The 16,417-nt window shown below is 45.2% G+C and overlaps 1 protein-coding gene across 3 annotated transcripts in view; it reads right to left on the reverse strand.

Annotated features, from left to right (window-relative positions):
- LOC147432857 (uncharacterized) overlaps positions 1–16,417 on the reverse strand; it is an 88,611-nt gene that overhangs the window by 35,064 nt on the left and 37,130 nt on the right. For 2 of the 3 annotated variants that reach the window (XM_086492637.1, XM_086492636.1), the window contains exons 2-5: positions 1,299–1,541; positions 531–597; positions 290–419; positions 37–181 (exon numbers count right to left, since the gene is read on the reverse strand). In XM_086492637.1, coding sequence (XP_086348763.1) covers positions 37–181; positions 290–419; positions 531–597; positions 1,299–1,541 — 585 coding nt within the window. Of the gene's footprint in view, positions 1–36; positions 182–289; positions 420–530; positions 598–1,298; positions 1,542–16,417 lie in introns of those variants that run through there. The other variant, XM_086492638.1, reaches the window with a different exon arrangement.

The raw sequence follows: 16,417 nt of genomic DNA on the forward strand, positions 1-16,417 counted from the left end.
CATTTCCAATTTTTACCTCAGTACTAAAGCACTAACCAGCAGCAAGGCCAACTCTTTGAAGCATTCCAGGTTGACTGGGTCCAGAAAGTTTAAAATAATGTGGTGCATCCATTGGTAGAGGAAGTCTGGCTATGTATGACAGAAGCAGCTTATGCACTACCAAGCTTACAAGTGCAGGCTCCTATGTATAACAGAAGCAAAAGTCATTTGATAAAATCCTTTGTAACAAAGACATGGCATCTCTAAAAAAGGAATATTCATAATCCTCAGAACCAGACTTCCACGATACCTGTAACATTGCTGCATCAAGAAAGATGTCAGTGCTCTTGAAGCTGGGAGATCCTGCTTGGTGAAGCTGAGTAGACATCATTACTAGCAGCAAATTCCCGATTTCCAGATGAAGCATATATGTGGAAGGGCTTCAAAACAAAAGCCATACATGCATCAAGATTTAGCGGAAGAAAAACCTAAATAAATGAAAGTTGCTGGTGTACTCTATTACTACAAGAAAACATGAATTCAACACTCACTTGACATCTGAATTTGCAATAAAGGAAAGCATGCCAAACACCACGAAACCTGCCACATTCTGGTTACCTTCAAAGAGTGGTGAATGGTTTAGTTAGTAACCTAGCAACTGGCTTATCGACATACAAAATATAGCACATGGCAACCACAATCAGATTAGAAGGTACACCACCACACAGAAGAAAGGTATCAGAGAAAATGAAAACTGCATTAGCCACTTGCAATGCAACATGGAATGTATCTCCTTCATGCCTCACTTCAATAGCTATCTATGACTAAGGGAGGATTACTTTTTGGTGAAAAGAAACTTAAAGCCATAAGAAAGAATCCTTGATGCCACACAAGATGCAAGAGAAATCATAACCTAAAAGTTGGCTTGCTGACATATAGCTCCTTGAACAGAGCATTTTATGTGCTTACTTATGTACCAATTTACAGACCGTATTACCTAGCAAGAAACACTCCATGTACTCCGAACTAATAAACCAAAATAAGTAAAATTGCATTCAGCTGTCCTATTACTGAAAGCACACAACCTGAAGTAGCAGCAGTATAAATTCTACGACTTTTGTGTGAATTTTAATTAAGAAACCAGCATTGATAACATTACATGCCATTTTCTTGCAACTGTAGCCTTTTTCCAGTACCAAAGGTCCCGATAAAACTGTATGATATAACAAAAGATAACACTATTGCAGAAGAAGCAACAAAACTGGAAGGCAGTGGAGGATTAGTTATAGTAGATACACACAACTAAAAAAGTCACAAACCTTCCTTGAGCCCCGAAAAATCAGCCTCTTTATCGCTCAAGGATAAAGACAAGCAACTTCTTAACTCCTCTTTGGTCAATTGTTCTATTGCATACTTGAGAAAAACACTTGAAAACCGAACAGCATTTGTTGTTTTCGCAAATTTTAGTTGAACATCTGTACTGCTATCAGAAACCTCCTGCAAACTCCATCCTAAATGGATGAGCAATTTAGCCAAATGACCTGTAGACTTGCTGTTTTGAACTGCAAACCAAAAACCAAGCATTAGTGCTCTCTCTCTCTCTCTCTGTGGTCTCATAGGTCACATTGGCCTTTTGAAGACGTTAATATAACATTCATTTCATTTCATTCTCTCTCTCTCTCTCTCTCTCTCTCTCTCTCTCTCTCTCTCTCTCTCTCTCTCTCTCTCATTGTTCACATGCAACGTTAAAAATTCTCTTCTTCTTCTTCTTCTTCTTCTCACATGCAACGTTAAGGAATCGATGTGAAGGGAAACGTAAAGGATAGGGCACTTATTCTCCGCTTCCCGAATATAGAAATAAGGAAAGAATTTCTAAAGAAGAGGCCAACTCTTAAGAAAACCGGTATTTTCCTGGGAGATGACCTTACATTGGCACAAGTGGCACACGTGCAAGAGTTGATGCCAGAGATCAGGGCAACAAGAGAAAAGGGGAAAATCGCCTTTTATAGAGGAGGGAAAGTAGTGGTTCTGGAAAAGCGCTCAGCATGACGGTGTGAGACCTATGGGGCGACGCTCCGGATAGCGGCGTGGAATTCTAATGGATCGTATAGGCTAGATGTAGGTGCCTTTGAAGACAACTTTAGGGACAGAGACATAGTTTTCTACTCAGAGACACACCAGATACTGGGACAGCGTATGCCACATGTGAAGGGTTATTTATGGGAAACAGTTGGTCGACCAGACAAAAGATCTCTACGGGGTAGCCGGGGTTCAGGAGGAGTAGCAGTCTTGTTTAAAGAAGAGCTGAAACCACTACTACAGATCATCAGGAAAGATGAACAAGCAAGGTATATGTGGGTGAGAATGAGAGCCGAGATAGGTAGATTTCTATATATCGCTATATGCTACTTCCCTCCAAGTACATCAGTCTACTCCTCACCTAAAGGACAGTCCCCTTTCTCCATATTGAGTAGTGACATATGGGAGTTTTCTAGAGATGGAGACATCGTTCTCTTAGGAGACTTTAATGCCAGAACGGCCAACTCTCAAGCAGTATTCTATGATACCTCTGAGGAAATGCTCATAGAAGTGGATTTATCACAGAGGGGGCTTACTAGAAACTCACAGGATAAAGAACACACTGAATATGGTAGACATCTCATGGAGATGGCAACTACACATGGTTTAGCCATACTTAATGGTCTAGAGAATTTCCCTTTATCTGGGGGATTCACATGCTTCCCGCACAGGCATGGGGCCAGCACAGTGGATTATGTCATGACTTCACCAAGCTTTCTTTCTAGTATCGAGGACTTAAGGTGGGACCCACACCAGTTGGAATTGCAGTGGATCATGCTCTCTTGACCTTATCAATCTCCTTCCAATACAATGCCTCTCAAGTACAAAGGAAGAAGACACACAAAAGATATACTTTCACACCAGAGACTGATTCAGTCTATGTGGCAAAGATCTATAATAGGATGTGGACAGCCGAGCCAGTATATACTGTAGAGGAGATTACTTCTCAGTTAACAGAGATACTACATGGAGAAGCACAAGAGGCATACCCACATACTCAACCTGATCCAAAGAGAGGATATGGGAACATGCCTCAGAACAGTTGGTATGACGAGGAATGCAGAGAGACGAGAACCCAGGTACAAAAAGAGCTTACACTTGGGATCATCACATATAAGCAGTCTCGGATTGCTCTTCGGCGTATAGTACGTCGCAAGAAAAGGGCATTTTTAGCCAAACTGGAGAAGGATTTATATCAGCTTTTCTTGAGTCAGGACTCACATGAGGCCTGGCGCTTATTTCACGAGCACTCACCGCCTCCGACGATTACTTCTCCTGAGATTTGGGGTCAATATGTAACATCTTTATATATGGTATCTAGACAGCCTCCACTACCAGATCCGCTAGAGCCATGTCCTGCTACTAGTACTTTCTTTACTACGGAAATGGTGGAAAAAGCCATTGATAAGATGAAGACAAGAAGAGCATATGATCATGAGGGTCTAGTAGCAGAACATTTGATTCATGCAAGGGATCTACTTTCAGAAGTCCTTGCTCGTCTGTTTAATCGGGTCATGTGTGAAGGATTACCTGAATCTTGGAAATTATCTACTATCGTACCTATTTTCAAGTCAGGGGATCCTATGATACCCAGGAACTACCGTACCATTATGGTGGGTCACACATTGACCCGACTGTACGCATCCATTCTGGAACAAAAACTGAGTAGATGGGCAGAGAATGAGGGCATAAGGGCAACAGGACAAGCTGGATTCAGGAGGGGTTATTCCACTCTAGATCATATTCTTACGCTCAGAGCCATTATTGAGGAAGGAAGAGCAAGCGAGAGAAGGATGTACTGTTGCTTTGTGGATTTTCGGAAAGCTTTTGATACAGTACCAAGGGCCAGATTGATGCGCAGGATGCAAGAGTTAGGGGTCCCCAAAGAGATTATCTGGGGGATCATGGCCTTGTATGGGTCAGTAACTGGTTATGTACGTACTCCAGAAGGGGATTCCGACATTGTTCATTCCACCGTTGGAGTAAAGCAGGGATGCCCATTGTCCCCTACTTTATTTGGTATGTATATAGATGAGGTATCGGATTACATTGATAGAGAGGGTGACAGAGGTGCTCAACTTGCAGGGTCATGGATCCCTTTGTTGTTGTATGCAAATGATATTGTATTGATAGCAGAATCACCAGATGGAATGTAGAGGCAGTTAGATGCATTACATAAATTCGTGGAGGACAGCGGACTGTCGGTGAATTTGGGTAAAACCAAAGTTATGGTGTTTAACACCACACCGCAGTGGGTTAGGAGATCAGCACCTACATTTGCATATGGCCAGGGTACAGTAGAGTACACAAATGCATACAATACCTTGGTGTGGTATTTGCAAGACCGAAGTTTACTCTTAAGAAAGCAGCAGAGGCTAGATTGTCGAGAGCCTCTGCAACCTTGGGAGAGTTGAAGAGGATGTGTTCACAAGTACAATTTCAGGAACCACGAACAAAACTTTGGCTCTTTGATACTGTGGTGGCTTCGGCTATGCTCTATGGGGTCCAGATTTGGGGACCATCTGTGGATCAGGATAATTGGAAGCCAATGGAGAGACCTTTGGTATCTATGATTTCCAGAATGATTAGAGCTAAGGCCTCCGTACCACACGTGATTATCCGAGTGGAACTAGCTGCTCCTCCGATAGAAATTGAAGCTCTTACCAGATCAGTGTCCTTTATACATGGTTTGTGGGATACAAATAATTGCCGCTATACTAGATTGGCCCTCGAATCCTCTCGACAGTTAGCAATGAAAGGGGATACATCATGCTGGTATGCGCAACTGTCTTCGTGGTTTCAGAGACATGGGTTCAGTATGGAAAGATTACCCCCCTACCAATACTCTCTCGAGGCTCCATCACTGGCAATTACACGAACGGAGATTAATAAAATGATCCGTCAGGATCTTATACAGTTGGATACTAAGAGGACATGGGTAGACCCTACACAAGAATTGGGCACGAAGATGGCCGACCACAAAGAAAACTTCCTACAGCTATCTGAAGATGGATTTGTGACTCGCCCGAGCTACATGGATACCCACCTGTCTCATGGTTTGAGATGTGCTACTGGTCAGATTCGTACATCCTCACACCAGCTGGAAATTGAATTTGGCAGATTTAGGGGAATCCCACCTGATAGCAGAATTTGCAAGTTATGCGGAATGGAGCCGGAGACAGAATTACACTACATATGCCATTGCACCGTATACTATGAGATACGTGGGCGTTTCCATTGCCTATTTAAAGAAGGCTTTGGACCTCTAGATAAAGTCATGCAATACCAAGATCAAAGATGCTTAGGCTTGTACCTACTGGAAATACATCGGCACAGGGATAATCTAATGAGAAGACAAAGAGCACTACAGCATCAGAGGCAGATCACAGATTTCTTTGAATCGAGAGAAGGAGGAGGGGAAGGAGAAGCAAGAGACCAGCAACCAGCACAAAGGAGTACCCACATCCATACCAAAGGCACCCTCATTGACAAGGCGATTGAGCTTAGGAAATCGAGACGACCACGACCGAGATGCAAAAGCACACTTCGCCGGAGGAGACTACAACAAAGGATTAGAAGCATTCTAGCCAGACACCCAAAATGCTCCTAAGAAGTTTATTCAATACTTTGTATTTAGTTTTTCACATTTATTTTCACACTTTCACACTTTTCACACTTAGTACTTTAGTACTAAGGTACCCAGACTTTGTAACAGATTCACCACTTTTGTATCAGTTTGGTCTCATAGTTCATTCTGGCCTTTTTGAAGACGTTAATATAACATTTCATTTCTCTCTCTCTCTCTCTCTCTCTCTCTCTCTCTCTCTCTCTCTCTCTCTCTCTCTCTCTCTCTCTCTCTCTCTGCCTGAAAGAAGAGGAGTGGAGGAGTGGAGGTCGCTGCCGCAAAGAAGTCCAACACTTGCTTCCAGGGCCCTGCTCGCCATAGCTTGGGTGCTCTCTCTCTCTGCAACACGTTTTCAGCCAGGATGGAAGTTGGGTTCCCTTCGTGAGATTCAAGCTTCAAGGCAGGCCTCCCCCCCCCCCCCTCTCTTGAAGGGGATCGGGGAGCACCACAGACGGAGAGTGAGAGAGAGAGAAGGAGACACACAACGATGTGGGTGGGGAGACTCAAAGAGTGAGCAGCCCCCTATACACTTATGCTATGTATAAGGTATACAAGTCAGTGGGCGCCCAGACTCTGGGCGGTCGGGCAAGGCACAGACACCTATACCCCAACAACCTCCCACTTAAAGGCGACTATGCCTTTAAGCAAGGGAACCTAGTCTAAAGACTACAAAAGGTGAGAGAAAACCGCTCTCAACCGATGCCCACTGGCTGGCTGTGATCGTGTGCATCCGGCTGTCCTGCTCCCGTGTAAGTCCATACACCACTAGACGTACCGCACACGTACTGCAAGTATGTACGCAATACCTGCATATCTCCCTCGTGCACTATGCCATCATCAGTCAACAAACAACTGACAACCCCAACTACAAATGCTCTCACTGCAGCTGCGATATCCAGTCTCAAGATCAACATCTCATACATGAGACCACCGAATGCCGATGCAATGCTAGCGGGCCCTGCTAGCTCTACGGAGCATGCATCAACATATATATCCCTGGCAATAGGCATCTCTGACTGACAAGGAGTGTCAGCCACATGCATCTCCTGACTGTCCGCAAAAGACGCATCAACCTGTCGTGCAACCTCAGAGCAAACCAGCTGCTCTAGATGTCTGCTGGAAGACATATCCTACACAACTATATCCCCATGCTCACTGTCGAGCATAGAAAGGAATGACTGCATAATCGCTGACATCTCAGTCTCCTCTGCAATCATCCACTGCAAACATGACCACTCAATCTGTTGTGACTCACTAGAGCTCTCATGCTCTAACTCTGTATGCATAGACTCTTGCACGTCCTCCTGTCGTGACTCACTAGAGCAAGACCGCTCTACCTGTCTATCCTGCATAGAAGTATCTCGCACAACTGACTCTCTGCTTTGCTCAGTCACTAGCAAAGCATGCATGTCGGACTCTGTCACCTCTCTGTGTGACTGCTCAAGTCGTGCCCCAACTGTGTGCACAACGAGCTCACTACTCTGCACTCCATGCAAAGCATCCTGCAACCCACAAGCAAAAGAGACTCGCCTGCTCTCTCGCTGTCTACCTGGCTGCATGATCACAGAGACAACACCGTCTCTCGCGTGATCCACATGCAATGGGTAACCTGTACCACTCCTGGCACCTCTCGCAATCACTAGCGAACCCAAATGCATCACAAAATCTCGCTCTCGTAGCGAAATCTGACATCCACAATCTCTAAGCTGACCAATCGAGATCAAACTCACTATCAAATCTGGTACATAGCGCACATGACACAGGGTAAATCTCATACCACTGGGCAAGGACAAACATACGTCTCCTACACCCTCAATGTCATACACAACACCATCAGCCATGTGCACACAACCAAGTCTCCCACTAGAAAACGTGCTAAACCACTCACGATGCGACGTGACATGGAAAGTAGCATCTGAATCTAGTAACCAATGTGAAGACAATGTGCAATCCGTAGACATAAGATCGTCTTAAGACAAGCTAGATGTAAATGTGACATCGCTGTCACAAGCATACTCAGTAACCACCGTACTGATCTCACTAGCATCTGTCATGCCCAAATCTGCATCACACACTTGTCGCCTCCGTTGTCTCAAACGCCTGAAACATCGACGCCTAATGTGCCCTCTATGTCCACAATGCCAACATGTCAAGTCTCTATGCCGTCGAGACTTGCGTGTGGGACCAATCTCTCCCATGGACATAGAAGTGGGACTATACTCCCCTGTAGACATGGATGTCGCATACATAGCATGTAAACTCTGCCATAAAGCATGAGTTGTAGTCTCCCTCGAGACCTGCCAGTAAACAAACTCAACCAGATGCAAACAAATCATAGACATGGCTAACTCATCAAGATCCTGCCAATCATCATCACGTATAGAATTGGGCTTCGCCGATAAACCATGCAAGGGTTTATCCTGCCCCAAATCCGCCAATGCAACAAGCATATGTTCCTTCCAAGCAACAAAATCTACACCATCAAACTGTGTCAGACCATAACGTTGGAAGTCAAATGAAAAATCAGCCATAATGCTCGCAAAAGAGCAACCAACAATGAGTAGCAAATGTCAACCAAATCAGCCCTAAACTGGCTCGAATCGCATCAACAAAAGTCTGCAAATATGGCTCAAAACCTGATGCAAAGTTGCACCAATAACCGTGCAAAACCTTGCACAAAATCACAAGTCAATATGACTCAATCGCGCATAAATATCTGACAAAATTTTGGCAGAGTCTCCTTTGTAACTGCAGTAAAATCTCAACAGTAAACCTCAAAGAGACAATAATATATGCCACAATGGCCAATCCGGGAATAAACTCGACCGGAATCACCTCACAAAGTCATACATATGAGCATACCCGCTCTTGCCGCAGTACCACTCAACGGCACCTCAAATGACATACATGTGAGTGATGATTGCTTCCAAAATACCTTTCAATCGATGACCAAATGTCTGCCAGATAACTATAGCAACATTTCGCAAAACCTTGCAAGATCTGTCGCTATGCGCAATGCGAAATACGGCACACAAGGGCATACACAAGTGACTCCAAACTCCAACCAAATGATGACTGAAAATCACCTGTCAAAGTGGGAGTAAACTCAACCACTAAACTGTCAAAGAGCAACCTACGGATACGTAGAAGATATGGCGAGAACCTGGATAAAATCCAACAGAGTTTCTTCTATAAATTGAGCCAAATCTCAAATAATCTCAACCACAAACAAATACACAAATCCATATATGGCATACATAAACCGCCAAGATCATGGCAACATAGCTCACTCTCGCATGAGTGGCTCTCCAGACAAATGCATATCCAAAAACCTGTGTACACCTATGAATTTGCTGGTTGCTGCAGAAAATACTCCGTGTGTGAGATATACCAAAAACAGTGTTTTTGGGACCCGAAAGTGCACAAATAAACCTGCTGCTGTACCCGCTGTAATTCAAAGCATAATTTCAGCAAATAGACATCACCATCGCGTCCGGAGCATGCCAAAACCCTGACCTAGACTCCTGGATCATGTAGATCTGACTCTCTATGACGGAGCTACGCAAAAAACTGCGTTTTAGAGCCCGAAAATGGCAAAAACGAGCTGCACACAGTCTTGAACCTGCTCCTGCTCCACTCTGCATGATGCAATGTCCTCTCAATGCAAGCTCCAATGCAAGAGCTCTGCCACAACAGCATCCAAGCACTCGAATGTCAAGCTCTCCTCCGCCGAGCACTTCTCTAACGAGCTCCACTGAGCTCAAAAGCTCCTCTCACCAAGGAAGCCGCAACCACCTCCTCGACCAAGCTTGACCACACCAAGCTCCTAAGCTCCAAAGACAATGCTCTTCAAGCTAAAATCTCTCTCCGTGAAACTCCACGATCTAACTCCACCGTCGAGAGCTAGCGAGCTATCGCCTCGAAGCTCTCAAAGCCATCGTGCTCTCCGCGGTCACCATAGCTCTGATACCAATTGAAGGGGATCATGGAGCACCACAGACGGAGAGTGAGAGAGAGAGAGAAGGAGACACACAACGATGTGGGTGGGGAGACTCAAAGAGTGAGCAGCCCCCTATACACTTATGCTATGTATAAGGTATACAAGTCAGTGGGCGCCCAGACTCTGGGCGGCCGGGCAAGGCACAGACGCCTATACCCCAACATCTCTCTCTCTCTCTCTCTCTCTCTCTCTCTCTCTCTCTCTCTCTCTCTCTCTCTCTCTCTCTCTCTCTCTCTCTCTCTCTCCGCTGTGCAGCAGGGACCTGTTCGTAGTAGAGAGAGAGAGAGAGGACTGCTGCCCCGCACGTCGTCCACAGCTAGAGGAGCTACTTGTTGCCATGCGCGTCGTACACAACCAAAGAGAGAGAGAGAACCTCGATTGCAACCCGCTTCGCACACAAGCCCTCTCCCTCTACGCGTGGAAGGACTTCCTACGCGTAGCACATCCCTGGCACCCTTCCTCCATCTACACGTAGAAAGACAAAGATCTCCTACGTTAATGTTTAAAGGTTTTTAAGCTTTGAAATAAACTTTTAAAGTTCAAAGGTTTTTAAGCTTTAAAATAAAGCTTTAAGTTTGCCTTACTCTCAATCCTTCACCCTAGCACCTTGCCCCACGTTTGTGGCTCGGGTCCGATGGATCCGCCTACCGAAGGGGAAGGGCCGGGTGTAGATAGCTACACCACCCCCAAAAAAACGACGGCTACTTTCAAACGGAGAAACAGAGATACTGTACTATCACCAGGATCCTTACGAGTTGGGAAAAGCTCTAGGATACATGATGAGCTATTCATGGAGAAGGTCCAGGTGATGCTCAAATCAGAGCTAAACTATATGAGGGATGACATCAGGAAGGAAATGCACGCGAACGCTGAGAGCTACAGGAACTCCATGTATGGAGACATGATGAGAGAACTAAGGAGAGAGATTCGGGGGATACAGAATGAGGAAATTCAGATCGTGAAAACGGAATTACGAAACCTAATCAAGGCCGAAGTAAATGTAACAGAATGCGTTATGAAAAAGAAACTCGATGAGGCAATAGCAAGTTTTGAAGCATGGAGAACAAATATGGAAAAGCACATGGGGGAAAAAGATGCAATAATCGAGGAGCTGAAAGGAGAACTTGCGGCTTGCAAATCTGCAACTAAGGAGAAGGGAGACGACCAACCTTCGGTGCTGAAGGAGCTCGAGGACATGGAGGATCAGATGAAAGCTTTACGCGAAGGAGATGAACAGAAATCGAAAACGGCATCTTCATGGGCGGAACGTCTTGTTAAGACACAAGAACAGGTTGATGAAGCAGAGAAATGGATTGAGGATGCGAAGAAAAGAAAGGCCCAGATGCCTGAGACCACACCTACCTCCACCATTATTAATATGACCATTGAGGAAGAGCAAAAAAGGAAGAATCGGGCTCTGCATGTGCGGGTCACAGGAGTCAAAGACAAAGAGAATGTAGATGAAGAAGTGAGGGAACTGCTACAACGCATCGGCATCACAGAGCCTACTCACACAAGTGAATGGAGAGTAGGAAAGAAAGGAATCGACGAGAAGGGAAACGTAAAGGATAGGGCGCTTATTCTCCGCTTCCCGAATATAGAAATAAGGAAAGAATTTCTAATGAAGAGGCCAACTCTTAAGAAAACCGGTATTTTCCTGGGAGATGACCTTACATTGGCACAAGTGGCACACATGCAAGAGTTGATGCCAGAGATCAGAGAAGCAAGAGAAAAGGGAAAAATCACCTTTTATAGAAGAGGGAAAGTAGTGGATCTGGAAAAGCGCTCAGCATGACGGTGTGAGACCTATGAGGCGACGCTCCGGATAGCTGCGTGGAATTGTAATGGATTATATAGGCTAGATGTAGGTGCCTTTGAAGACAGCTTTAGGGACAGAGACATAGTTTTCTACTCAGAGACACACCAGATACCGGGACAGCTTATGCCACATGTGAAGGGGTATTTATGGGAAACAGCTCGTCGACCAGACGAGATCTCTGCGAGGTAGCCGGGGTTCAGGAGGAGTAGCAGTCTTATTTAAAGAGGAGCTGAAACCACTACTACAGATTATCAGGAAAGATGAACAAGCAAGGTATATGTGGGAGAGAATGAGAGCCGAGACAGGTAGATTTCTATATATCGCTATATGCTACTTCCCTCCAAGTACGTCAGTCTACTCCTCACCTAAAGGACAGTCCCCTTTCTCCATATTGAATAATGACATATGGGAGTTCTCTAGAGATGGAGACATCGTTCTCTTAGGAGACTTTAATGCCAGAACGGCCAACTCTCAAGCAGTATTCTATAATACCTCTGAGGAAATGCTCAGAGATGTGGATTTATCACAGGAGGGGCTTACTAGAAACTCACAGGATAAAGAACACACTGAATATGGGAGACATCTCATGGAAATGGCAACTACACATGGTTTGGCCATACTTAATGGTCTAGAGAATTTCCCTTTATCTGGGGGATTCACATGCTTCCCGCACAGGCATGGGGCCAGTACAGTGGATTATGTCATGACTTCACCAAGCTTTATTTTTAGTATCGAGGACTTTAAGGTGGGACCCAGACCGGTTGGGATTGCAGTGGATCATGCTCTCTTGACCTTATCAATCTCCTTCCAAGACAATGCCTCTCAAGTACAAAGGAAGAAGACACACACAAGATATACTTTCACGCCACAGACTGATTCAGTCTATGTGGAAAAGATCTATAATAGGATGTGGACAGCCGAGCCAGTATATACTTTAGAGGAGATTACTTCTCAGCTAACAAAGATACTACATGGAGCAGCACAAGAGGCATACCCACATACTCAGCCTGATCAGAAGAGAGGATCTGGGAACATACCTCAAAACAGTTGGTACGACGAGGAATGCAGAGAGACGAGAACCCAGGTCCACAAAGAGCTTACACTTGGGATCATCACATATAAGCAGTCTCGGATTGCTCTTCGGCGTATAGTATGTCACAAGAAAAGGGCATTTTTAGCCAAACTGGAGAAGGATTTATATCAGCTCTTCTTGAGTCAGGACTCACATGAGGCCTGGCGTTTATTTCACGAGCACTCATCGCCTCCGACAATTACCTCTCCTGAGATTTGGGGTCAATATGTAACATCATTATATACGGTATCTGGACAGCCTCCATTACCAGATCCGCCAGAGCCATGCCCTACTACTAGTACTTTCTTTACTATGGCAATGGTGGAAAAAGCCATTGATAAGATGAAGACAAGAAGAGCATATGATCATGAGGGTTTAGTAGCAGAACATCTGATCCATGCAAGGGATCTACTTTTAGAAGTCCTTGCTCGTCTGTTTAATCGGGTCATGTGTGAAGGATTACCTGAATCTTGAAAATTATCTACTATCGTACCTATTTTCAAGTCAGGGGATCATATGATACCCGGGAACTACCGTACCATTATGGTGGGTCACACATTGACCCGACTATACGCATCCATTCTGGAACAAAAACTGAGTAGATGGGCAGAGAATGAGGGCATAAGGGCAACAGGACAAGCTGGATTCAGGAGGGGTTATTCCACTTTAGATCATATTCTAACGCTCAGAGCCATTATTGAGGAAGGAAGAGCAAGTGGGAGAAGGATGTATTGTTGCTTTGTGGATTTTCGGAAAGCTTTTGATACAGTACCAAGGGCCAGAGTGATGCGCAGAATGCAAGAGTTAGGGGTCCCCAAAAGAGATTATCTGGGGGATCGTGGCCTTATATGGGTCAGTAACTGGTTATGTACCTACTCCAGAAGGGGATTCCGACATTGTTCATTCCACCGTTGGAGTAAAGCAGGGATGCCCATTGTCCCCTACTTTATTTGGTATGTATATAGATGAGGTATCAGATTACATTCATAGAGAGGGTGACAAAGGTGCTCAACTTGCAGGGTCATGGATCCCTTTGTTGTTATATGCAGATGATATTGTATTGATAGCAGAATTACCAGATGGAATGCAAAGGCAGTTAGATGCATTACATAAGTTTGCGGAGGACATCGGACTGTCAGTAAATTTGGGTAAAACCAAAGTTATGGTGTTTAACACCACACCGCAGTGGGTTAGGAGATCGGCACCTACATTTGCATATGGCCAGGATACAGTAGAGTACACAAATGCATACACATACCTTGGTGTGGTATTTACAGGACCGAAGTTTACTCTTAAGAAAGCAGCGGATGTTACATTGTCCAGAGCCTCTGCGGCCTTGGGAGGGTTGGAGAGGATGTGTTCACAAGTGCAGTTTCAGGAACCACGAACAAAACTCTGGCTCTTTGATACTGTGGTGGCTTCGGCTATGCTTTATGGGGTCCAGATTTGGGGACCATCTGTGGATCAGGATAATTGGAAGTCAATGGAGAGACCTTTGGTATCTATTATTTCCCGAATGATTAGAGCCAAGGCCTCCATACCACACGCGATTACCCGAGCGGAACTAGCTGCCCCTCCGATAGAAATTGAAGCTCTTACCAGATCAGTGTCCTTTATACATGGTTTATGGGATACAAATAATTGCCGATATACTAGATTGGCCCTCGAATCCTCTCGACAATTAGCAATGAAAGGAGATACATCATGCTGGTATGTGCAACTGTTCTCGTTGTTTCAGAGACACGGGTTCAGTATGGAAAGATTACCCCCCTTCCAATACTCTCTTGAGGCTCCATCACTGGCAATCACACGAACGGAGATTAATAAAATCATCCGCCAAGATCTTATACAGTTAGACACTAAGAGGACATGGGTAGACCCTACACAAGAATTGGGAACAAAGATGGCCGACTACAAAGAAAACTTCCTACAGCTATCTGAAGATGGTTTTGTGATTCGCCCGCGCTACATGGATACCCACCTGTCTCATGGTTTGAGATGTGCTATTGGTCAAATTCGTACATCCTCACACCAGCTGGAAATTGAATTTGGCAGATTTATTTTCACACTTTCACACTTTTCAGACATTGTAACAGATTCACCACTTTTGTATCAGTTTGGTCTCATAGGTCACTCTCGCCTTTTTGAAGACGTTAATATAACATTTCATTTCATTTCTCTCTCTCTCTCTCTCTCTCTCTCTCTCTCTCTCTCTCTCTCTCTCCCACACCCCCCCCCCTCCCAGCTAAGACAAGGGAGGTGCGATAGGACACACAAACCAAGCTCCCTCTCTGCCTCTGCACCCATGACCCCCTCTGCTCCCCCCCCCCCCCCCCGCCTTCCTTGCGCTCTCTCCCTCTACAGCCCCGCCCCCCTCGCGCTCCCCTCCTGCTGCCCCGTGCATAGAGAGAGAATGTGGAGGAAAAGGCAGGATAGAGAGAGAGAGAGAGAGAGAAATAAAAAAGCGTAGAGAGAAAACTTGCATGCGTAGAGAGAGAAAGCGTAGAGAGAGAAAACCTGCACGCGTAGAGAGAGAGAGGGAGGAAAAATAATAATAATAATAATAATAATGAAGAAACTTTGAAAATGTATACTTGATGCAGGAGAAAATGTGTGCATAGGGCCTCGCGTTTTGGCAGCGATTAAGCATGAGAAAGCAGAATGATAATGTAATGTGCAACGGAAGTGAATGTTGAACTTTGCTCAAGATGAGTGCTTCGAACTATGCTCAAGGTTCCTTTTACTTATGGAAGGGAGAGCCTTCCGTTCCTTTAGTGAGAGAGTGCAATGGACACAACAAAGTGGGTGAACACTGTGAATGAAGGTGCTGAGACTGAGAGATACAGAAAGAAGAATACGACACCAGAGTGTTGTCAAACCCTCCTGCGAAGTCCCCACTCTCTATGGCGAGAGCCGTCTACTATTGATTGCACAAATCTCTACAATGCTTGGACTTGCCGACGATGTCGACAACGTTGAGGGCGACGACGAGACGGGCTGAAATCTGAAAACGCTAAGGGGCTGAAATCTGCAAATCTTTATCTGTTGAATCTTGACTCTATGTCAATGACTACATCGATGACGACGATGCAACAACGACGCGCTGAAAACGCAGATGCTGAAATCTGCGTTTTCCTGGCTGAATCTGCAAACTTCACGGGATCTGACCGTGCGACGAGGATCTGCTGTGGGAAGGTGAGATCTACAAGGTTTGAGGGTTCTACTGCAGAAACTGACTGCTGAAAACTGAAAACACTGAGCCTAGGGCTGATGCCGTCGCGAAGATCTGCAAAAACGCTGTGGTTGATCTTCAAACCAAAAACGCTAGGGCTGAAAATGGTCTTGCGGGGAAATCTGCTATCTGCTGTGGGAATCTGCTAACGCTAGGGCTGAAAATGGTCTTGTGGGGAAATCTGCTATCTGCTGTGGGAATCTGCTAACGCTAGAGATCTGCTGTGTCTTGTCGTCGTCGAGGCTGATCTGCCATGCAAAAACGCTATCTGTTGTGGTAATCTGCTAACGCTAGAGATGATCTACTGTGTCTTGTCGTCGTCGAGGCTGATCTACCATGAAATCTGCTATCTATTGTGGGAATCTGCTAACGCTAGAGATGATCTGCTGTGTCTTGTCGTCGCCGAGGCCGATCTGTCATGCAAAAACGCCAAGGCGGGTCTGTCTTGCTGAAAACGCTAGGTTGTTGTTGAAGAAAAACCCCAAGTTATCCTACTCCAAAAACGCTAGGTTGTTGTGGGGAGTTCTGCTGAGAAGGTGCCTGTTGAGCAAGTGCTCATGCTGCCTCTTCTGCCAGAAAGTGCTAGCGCTAGGTTTCTATGTATACAAAGT

This window comes from Adiantum capillus-veneris, chromosome 20 (assembly GCF_014529385.1).
Source record: "Adiantum capillus-veneris isolate H3 chromosome 20, ASM1452938v2, whole genome shotgun sequence".
Lineage (NCBI taxonomy): Eukaryota > Viridiplantae > Streptophyta > Polypodiopsida > Polypodiales > Pteridaceae > Adiantum > Adiantum capillus-veneris.